This window comes from Saccostrea cucullata, unplaced genomic scaffold, assembly GCF_032062105.1.
Source record: "Saccostrea cucullata isolate Sc308-1 unplaced genomic scaffold, CSIRO_AGI_Scuc_v1 ctg6503, whole genome shotgun sequence".
Classification (NCBI taxonomy): domain Eukaryota; kingdom Metazoa; phylum Mollusca; class Bivalvia; order Ostreida; family Ostreidae; genus Saccostrea; species Saccostrea cuccullata.
The window spans coordinates 29,168-38,614 of record NW_026931891.1 but is presented as its reverse complement, the minus strand read 5'-3'; the positions used below and the strand labels follow the sequence as shown (position 1 = coordinate 38,614).

At 32.8% G+C, this 9,447-nt stretch overlaps 2 protein-coding genes across 2 annotated transcripts; one reads left to right on the top strand and one right to left on the bottom strand.

The window, feature by feature from the left end:
- The first annotated feature begins 2,431 nt into the window (after positions 1-2,431).
- Positions 2,432-5,581, top strand: LOC134233958 (uncharacterized). Its single transcript, XM_062716011.1, has 4 exons — positions 2,432-2,807; positions 3,214-3,406; positions 3,553-3,733; positions 4,102-5,581. The coding sequence occupies exons 2-4, from the start codon at positions 3,250-3,252 to the stop codon at positions 4,934-4,936; spliced, it is 1,173 nt and encodes a 390-aa protein (XP_062571995.1). The 5' UTR covers positions 2,432-2,807; positions 3,214-3,249; the 3' UTR covers positions 4,937-5,581.
- A 1,092-nt stretch (positions 5,582-6,673) lies between these two features.
- LOC134233959 (uncharacterized) lies at positions 6,674-8,055 on the bottom strand. Its single transcript, XM_062716012.1, has 3 exons — positions 7,869-8,055; positions 7,530-7,722; positions 6,674-7,064 (listed from the first exon to the last, which is right to left on the bottom strand). Exons 1-3 carry the CDS (start codon positions 7,987-7,989, stop codon positions 6,674-6,676), a joined length of 705 nt encoding a protein of 234 aa, XP_062571996.1. The 5' UTR covers positions 7,990-8,055.
- Positions 8,056-9,447: the final 1,392 nt, after the last annotated feature.

Genomic DNA, 9,447 nt, shown 5'->3' with positions numbered 1-9,447 from the left:
TTCGAAATTATAAAGAAACACGAAAAGTATAAAATAAATCAGCTAGCACTGAGAGCAGAGAATTTCATCGACTGTTAGAAGAATTAAATCGTAATAAGTTTTTAGAACTTTTGCCCAATCCCAATTGTAAAGTATATATAATAAAATATGCTCAAATCAATTAAATCTAGAGAAAAATGTTGCTACCTTCAGTATTAGCAACTTATAATAATGAGTGGTGAGTGAGTTTCTGCCCATTTTAAATTAAAAGCCCCTGAGGTACAGATATAATCCCTCATGTCCCGAAGTGAAGTTTGTTTTAGTTTACAATTGCAAGTTGTTGTAAATATACTATAATACCTTCGCAGGCTTTACCAACTTTGCGGTAGTTTTCACAGCAAACCAATGGTTCCCTTTTAAATAACAAGACTTTTTATATTATTTAATTTAAATATATAGTTAAAAAGTTATTGCATGTATCTGTTTACTTGTAATTTTAAAACTACAGAATTATATGATCCAGCTTGACGATTCCTATGTGGCTTTTGGAGACCTGGTCTTCCAACGGCCCATTGGATTTTCAATGGTTACAAATTCGACCCCGTTATAAACAAACCCTCTTTGTATTCATATGAAGCAAACTTTATCAAATGTCTTTTAAGTGAATAGAAAAAAGAAAATGCCGAGGCGTTCAACTCTATTTTCAGAAATATCGACGACATATTGTCAATGAACACTGGTCTTAAATTGAAACGATATATCAGGGTGAGCTTGAGATAAAAGATACTACAGAATCTTTCACATCTGCTTCATATTTGGATATATTACTTGAAAAAGACGTTAAAGGTAATCTTACAACCAAGCTTTATGATAAACATGATGACATTAATCATTCAATCGTGAACTTCGTTATTTAGGGAACAATATTCCTTCATCAAATGCACACGGACTTTAAGACGAGGTAAGCCATTGAGGAACCTGCATAATAGTTAAATTGGCATAAATACATGTATGCTTGGGACAATTTTGCAAAATATAGTTCTTAACTAGTTTCTCAGGTGCTAAATGAAACGTCGCCCCTTATAAAGATTTAATGATTGCAAAAGTATGTGGTACGTGCACCACGTGTTAAGTGTCAAATATTTTGTTATCTTATTATTAAGGGTCCTCCACACACACACAGTTTGTGTTCTCATATTATTGAGCATTACTTTTAACAAGCATATCAGTCTTTTAAAACTGGCCAGGGATAAAAATGTAATTTATACCAATTTTTTTAATTTAATAAATTCACAAATTTCAAGACATTTTTCCTAAGGTGTTTTCATACGTAGCACAAAAAATTGTCCTACCCTATCGTATTTTTTTAAGCTCACAGAATAACCATAAAAACTTAATTCTATTGATCGACTCATTTTTGGAGAAATTTATTTTATTTATATAAAATATATAAATAAAACTCATTTTTTAAGTACATCTAGAGAAAAAACAATGAAGACTCCCTTTGTATGGAATAAACATCAATGAATTAAATTAAACCAAAATTTGAATTGGAATTAAAAACGCTGATGTAGAAAAAATAATTTTAAAATCTTTGTTATCAAAGTTCCTTTTTGGAGTAATCTTTCCTATTGCCCGGGACTCAAAAACTGCGGCAAGTCTCCGCATACGTAACAAAACAACAGTTACATGTACTGATTACTGGCTACTGAACTGGACAGATAAAAAGACAAACACACAATAAGATGATGTTAAAAGGCACAAATTGGTGTGCAAAAATATCACTTTTCAACGCAGACACTGCTGACGATCATATGGCAGTGTGTCGATTAGCCTGAAAGTATAAATAAACTAAAACTTGATGTCTTACTGACACCTGTCGTTTATAAATTATATTGTAACATAAACCTAGCCCCCTTGTTTCCCTTGACAAAACCATTATCTCGAAAGCGTTTGAAAGACTCTCTTACAAACGGTGCCAGGCAAATTGTCAGTGCACAAAGTACATAAAACCGGAAGTAAAAGTTTTTTTTCTCTAAATACATGTACGTCACAAATCGCATGGTTTTGTCATCATTAAAATTAATATAATTATTCTGTTAAATCTATGGTCGATACAAGGACCTTGTTAGCAAATAAAATTATTCATTGTCAGGCAAATACCGAATGACGTTTTTCATACTTTAGTTATTGTTAAGCCATTTTTACGAAAATTGTCGACAGATTTTGCCGTTATTTCCCGATCATGACAAGAAGCACATGATGGTGTGACCCGTCGGCAGGGGAATGTTTCTTTCATGGAACCAGATCCTTCCTCTGATGTTTTGTAGGTGTGTGTAAACTGTGCTCCAAATTTGCTTGTTATCTCCATATATTCCAAATACTTCCTTATTTAACTGTTGAACAGATAAGCCTTTTCACGTTAACTGCGGTCCTGTTTTTAGCGCATGCGTATAAACGCTTCCGGACGGCAACAAAACATCCGCATTCCAAGGTTGTTTACAATAACAACGTAATGGTCTTTCACTGCGTTGTTTACCAGTGTTCTAATCGCCAAGGCGAGAAAGCAAAGGGCAAGGGCATAAGTTTTTTTCAGATTTCAAAAAGGCAGTAAGAAGAGAAAGGCATGGATTCGTGCGATTAACAGAGATGACTGGGCACCGAACGAATATAGTCGAATCTGCTCTGAACATTTCGTAGGGGGGTGGCACAGCGACGAGGTGGAGGATGAGAACTATAGACCTACAATTTTCACCTACAAAGAAAAACCGCAAACTGACTCTGACGTAGCTAGGGAAGAGAGAAAATGCAGAAGAAATTTGCAGCAGGTAGCTTAATATAAGCATATAAATAAACACACTATGTATATAGTTATAGTCATCTTCGTAAGAAAAATGCATTATTATAATCATGATTATATGCCTTCGTTTTTAGCTAGGTCTCTTTACCTATTACTATAAAATTTAATAGAAAAAATATTAACCTATTCACATTTTTAACCCGACCCATAAAATGAATTAAGCCCTAGCTATATATAGATTAAGTAAAATTCTATATTAAATACTCATAAATACCAATACCAATTCCTTACATTTAAAACATATGACAATTAATTCTGGAGGATTTTTTTTTTATGACACTGTCAATGTTTGAATTTTAAAAAATGATTGACAACATGTATTAAAGTTTGAAATAATTTGCACCATTTTATTACCTTGAAACTTCAAATTGTAGGAAATTAATGAAGCAGAAGCTAGGGACAGACGTTTAATGCAGCGGCACCATGAATTTAGCTTATACACCCACAGCTATTGCTGTTTGCAACCCCCAGATTCAGACTCTCAGGATATGAACAACAACAGCACCTTCGTACCAGATGAGACATTGAAATTAGATGACATTGACATAAAAACCTTTAATGATAAAGGTATATATACATGTATAAGACAAGGAATATCTGTAATGTGAAACATATATATATATATATATATATGCAATATTTACCTGTCTTCAGCAGGAAAAAAAGTAACACCTCTCTCAATTTTTTTTTTCTTTTCAAAACAAAATTTATAGGTGTACAATGTGACCCTGACCCTCTACTGGAGGAGAACCTTGCCCTGAGGAAAGAGTTGGAGGACCTCAAGGGAGAACGTGATCGGCACAAATGGAGTGCAGAGAAGATAGCCAATGATGATGGAAAGACCAAGTATTACACTGGGCTACCTTCCTTTGCAGTGTTCACCTGGCTTTTCAAGTATGTAGGATGGAATTTCAAAAGCATTTTGGGAAAAAAGAAAACAGTACCCGTAAATCTGGAAATTTTTGCTGTAGATAAATTTTTAGCAAATTTGTGCATTCATTGCATTCGCAAAAATATTTTTCTTATAAATAATTTACCAGTAAGAAAATGTAAACAAAGCAGTGGTATTTCGCAGAATTTTGAAACGTAAAAATTAATCAACACCATTTTGACCCGAATTCGCAAAATAAAATCGAGTTAATCGGCGTAAAAATTTCCAGATTTAAGGTATTTGTTTACCTCTTCTCCAAATCTCACATCTGCATCACAATAAATTCTATTTCAATATTGTAACTCTGACGATAATAATTTTTTAATGATAGTTTCCTGAGACCTAAGGCAGAGAGAATGAGGTATTGGGTTGGTTCCAACACAGACCAGGATTCAGACAGACAGAGAGTATCAACAGGCTCATTGGGATTGATCGACCAGTTATTTGCTGTACTCATCAGATTAAGACTCGGACTCTTCACATCAGACTTAGCTTACAGATTTTGTATTTCAGAGAGTACTTTTTCGAAATACTTTTCCACCTGGATTTCTTTACTCTCCTGTGAACTTAAGTCTCTCAATCCATTTCCGACTCGAGATATTATTGATAGAACCATGCCATTATCTTTCAAAGCTAAGTATTCTTCTGATAGAGTTATACTTGACTGTACAGAGCTTTTTATACAGAGGTCTTCAAATCTTGAAAATCAGAGTTTAACATATTCTAACTATAAACACCATACAACTGTGAAGTTTCTTGTTGGTATTACACCATCAGGTGTTATTTCTTTTGTTTCTGTAGGCTGGCCAGGTAAGATATCAGACAGAGAACTGACAATGAATTCAGGTATCTTAGATTTATTAGATGAAAATGACAGTGTCATGGCTGACAAAGGCTTTACAATAAGAGATCTGTTGGAAAAAAAGAAATGTAAATTGAACATTCCCCAATTTAGAGGTGTTAGTCCACAGTTTTCACCAGATGAGGTATTTGAAACACAGGAGATAGCTTCTTTAAGAATTCATGTGGAGAGGAGTATAGGTAGAGTGAAAAATTTTCACATTTTAGATGGTGTTATGCCTCTAACCTTGAAACCACTTATCACCAAGATTTTTCAGGTCATTTGTTGGCTTACAAATCTGGATGTTCCACTCGTTAATAATTAATATTTGTACATGTATTTATTCCTAATATACATTATAGTGCAACACATTTCAAAATTGATTATTGTGAGTTATCAATTTCAATACATGTTTAAACTAGATATTTTTCTTACATGCAAATACCGGGTATTATATTCTCAGCTTATTTGAGGTCTTATAATTTGAATGGAAAAAAAACTTAATTTTACTAGAAGAACTTTGATGTGAATTCCTGTTCTACAGTGTATTAAAGAATGAAGGAGTAATTAAAAAGATATTAAATTAAAATTAAGAATAGTACATACAAATAACAAATAGAGGTTAGCTGATATTGTGATCAAATTAATATTTCAAGGTATTTGATATTTTATTATTTTACCATCATACCAATGTTGAATACGAACATTTTTTTGCAACTCTTTATAAACAACTTTGAAGTGAATATTGTAAACTTTTTTTAGATAAGGCATTTATATCTTATAAAATTCTTAATCCAACAGATGTTAAACCAACAAGAAATATTTGTAACTTCATATGTCATGCATCTAACATAAGACAGTGACTAGATTTGAATACTTTATTTGAATATGTATGACTCTTGCCACATGTGGGTTTTTTGGTCAATAAATAAATTAAGTTAATTAAATTTTTCATTTAGCTCATTTCATGGAAAACAAATAATGAAATTTTTTGAATATATGATTCATATCATTTCATACAGTGTTTGTTTTAATTACTTCTTGGCTATGTGATGCATAAAAAAATCAATAAGTCTAGGCATCATAGATGCCACAAACTCAGAATCAAAATATACCCTGTCAATACAAATATTGTTTTGTGCAGCGTCTGTCCAAACGACAAAGTCACACCAGCGCAGCGAAGATAAGGCTGCCCGTAAAATATCAAACTGTTCAAACTGTACTTACTTCGCTGAACTACCTAGATATGACGTCATAATAGAATATGACGTCAAGTCACTGCATACTTGAGCTGACATGACGGGGGAAGTGTCATAGTTATAACATGACAAGTAGATTAATTTTGGGGACTTGTTATTCAATTCAAGTGTAAGGATTGTTTTTTAAGCTCGAATTTGCTGTTATGATTTGAACATTTGTTTTTTAAATATACCTATTCCTTTTGATTGTCCGATATGCACATACTCAAACAATAGCAAAAATAATGTGTGATGCGCTCCCCTTACACGTCCATAGACAGAGTTAAAATTTATGAAGCGTGTTTATATTGGACTTGCACAAGTGATAAACAACGACAAATTGAAGATATTCTTGTGAATATACAAGAAAAGTATGTCCTCTAACTGGGTTTTGCTGGGGGATTGTGTGTAGTTTATCCATTTTTGTATAAATTGCGATAAAGAGTGGAAAATACCCCTTTTTATGTTGTTTAGTTGAATTTCTCGTAAAATATTTTTTAACCGAGTAAAAATTTAACCTGCCCCCAGCATTTTCTGTGTACTAGAATTCGCGATGAATTGATCTGTGTAACAAACTTTGCACAATATTTTTGTTTTGCACTTGTGCCGAAGCGATTTATGTGCAATAATTAGGAATATCATAAATCTCCGTCACGTGATCAACACAGTCATGTGACATCACAAAAATGCTGTAAAATAAAACCTGACTAAACTATTATTTCAAGTTGACTGCAATTTCAAACAAGGAGTACATATTAAAATTAAAATCTAGCTCGGAATAAAATGTATATTTTCAAGGCGTTTTAAGCCTTCGGACAGCCTTATCATAACTGCGAGGGATATCCTTTAATTGCCAATTCCCCTTGGACTTGTGCATAGTACTTGTGGCTCTTTTTGAGACGTGGCCCATCCAGACTTTCCTCCAGGCAAAAATTGGGGTATCCCATGGCAATAATTTCACCCACTTCCTTCCTGGTTACTTGGGTTCCCTGGATGGAGTAGGGGCATTTAATTTCCAAGAGACCTATGTTGTCACCATCCAAAACCTTCCCATCACTGGAAGCACCCAAAAATGCATGATCTGCACACAAAGTGAGACCTGTATCTTCGACGGAAAAGTTGTCGTTAATGGCAGATTTCAGATTAACATAGTCAGATCGTGCCTGGGCTTCCTTTTCCTGTCCCCATTTAACAGCTGGTGGTAGAGCAGCATACCTAAAGAAATAAAACAGAACTTAATTTCTTTTAAAAAAAATTAGCTGAAAAGGGTATACAAACATTGGGAAACAAATGTATTTCACAAATTTATTTTGTGAGTGGCAAAAATTTGATAAGTACACTACATATGTTAAAGTGTGGTGATCAGTAAACTGACATGTCACATGCTAAAAACTAATTAAGTTTACATGTATAAGCTGCTGGTTAAATTCTGCAATGTTTTTTATTTTAATTTAAAGTTTATTATCCCCCTGTTTACTATTATGATATTTTGCTTTCAGGATTATGATTTTCCTGTAGAAATTTACATTACAATTAAAATACAAAGTTATATAACTAATAATCCCTGTAGTCCCATTTGGGGTAAACATTAATATTCAGAACCAAATGAACAATTTCTTACATCACAAGTTCAGAATACATTAGTACATGTATAGAATTACCATTGAGAATACAACTTACTTATGAAGACTGGAACCCTCCACAATTTGCTTGATTAAAGAATTTGGATTGGGTCCAGCTTTCAAAACGTCACCGAACAAAGAACTAGTCAGTCGACCAATGTGTAGTTTCTGCCACATGTCAGATGTTCTCTGATCTCTTGTACTCTTCTCAGTGAACTCTACCAATTCATGGTCAATTTCAAATGGAGGTGCTGAAATTTGAAAATGAATAAAGAACTTGATGAACATAAGGTGTAATACTTAAAAGAAGGTACAGATCAAATGTATACCATGTCACTGTTCAAAAATGTTTTAAGATGCTTTTTTTAGAATCAACATTATTAACAAATTTCCTTACCATTACCCTCACAGAAGATGAGACTTTTCATCCTGGTAATCATGATATCCTCAAAATCCTGGACCTCCATCTCCTGAATAGCATCTGGGACAGCATCAGGAATATTCCATAAGTGTGACATACCTTAAACAACAAATGCATAAAGTTTCTTTAAAATGAGGCCCAATAAAGAGACAAAATTTTTTTAATTAAAATGTAATGATAAAATTTAAAAGAAGAGGTAATTACAACCGTTACACTTTAAACGTGTGTTTAAATTAAAATGTGATATGACATATCCAGTAACAAGTGGATTTAACGTACCCTTCTCAACCGCAAAACAAGGGCTGACAATTGTTACCATACAATTTGTACATGTTTTAGGGAAAATCTTAAGAAATGTGTTTCATAAAAACAAAACCAAACCGCAATATGCAATATTGGATTTTTTAAAATCTTCAGGCATGATGGGGCGAGGGGTGTATGTTAGATTTCTCTGATTCTCTGACCTATCTGCAGAACTGTAGCTCTCCGAAAAAAAATATATTGGCAGACTGGAGAGCTACAATGCCACCCGTAGAAAAAACTGTATATTTATTGCGCACATAAAATAATAATCATTGCGTATTTTTATTATTAATAAGCATTCCCTCACTGAGTCTTTCACCACGCTCATCCGTTTCAGTATCACCTATATATGTAATATACAAAAAAGTTTTTTTTTCATGATACACACGAATATGTATGTGTGTATACATATTACATTATGTTTACTATCACTACAAAAAAAAGAGGAATAAACAAACAAAAGTAAAAATTACAATGTTTCTTTATGAATGTTATAAAGCTGATTATTATTCAAATAGATTGTCTAACAATAGCCATCTCTTTTTGAACTTGGTGTCTTCCATATATTTAATGCAAGCAAGTATTATTCAAAACTATAGTATTTACATATGTTATATTTTTAACTTCGTTGAATATCAAAGGTTTACAATTTCTAGAATTTTGGTATACATGCTGTTTTACAAGCAAGATAATAACATTTGAAGATGTGCTTTCTTTGCGAGAAATACCATACATAACAGAAATTCGGTCTAAGTTAATATCATTTCCATTTTTTTTTGGTAAAATCCATTCTTCTAAACAATTACGTATTCCTTTAACAGAAAGAGCGTGAGTAATAAAAAGATGCTTCAAAGTTTCCTGCTCTAGATTACAGACAGAGCACAGTGGCTTATCTTTAATTTTAGATAAACACAATAAGGTACAAGTTCCATGAATCCTATGTATTATCTTACAGTTTTGAATCTTGACTTAAGTATTTTAAGTTTGAAAAAAGGTTTTTTTTCAGTTAAAGTCATTCTGCAAACCTAAATCTCTTGTCCATTTTGTAACTCATACAGGTTTGTTATAACGCTTATACTCCATTCATATGACATGATTTGCATTCCTCAGTATATTTTACACATGAGTAAATTTACTCACATGTGCAATTTTGAACTGATATACTCATATGCAAATTCTGCACAGTTGAGTAACGTCGAATATATAGCATTAATATAAGAAATAAATAATGCACAGGACGACAATAATGTCA

Bases quoted from the DNA above. Each gene is read 5' to 3' on its own strand.
- LOC134233958 (XM_062716011.1), top strand. From the start codon at position 3,250: ATGCAGCGGCACCATGAATTTAGCTTATACACCCACAGCTATTGCTGT. The intron at 3,407-3,552 runs GTATATATACAT...CAAAATTTATAG, and splicing joins AAAAACCTTTAATGATAAAG to GTGTACAATGTGACCCTGAC. The intron at 3,734-4,101 runs GTATGTAGGATG...TTTTAATGATAG, and splicing joins GTGTTCACCTGGCTTTTCAA to TTTCCTGAGACCTAAGGCAG.
- LOC134233959 (XM_062716012.1), bottom strand. From the start codon at position 7,989: ATGTCACACTTATGGAATATTCCTGATGCTGTCCCAGATGCTATTCAG. The intron at 7,723-7,868 runs GTAAGGAAATTT...TTCAAATTTCAG, and splicing joins CATCTTCTGTGAGGGTAATG to CACCTCCATTTGAAATTGAC. The intron at 7,065-7,529 runs GTAAGTTGTATT...TTATTTCTTTAG, and splicing joins GAGGGTTCCAGTCTTCATAA to GTATGCTGCTCTACCACCAG.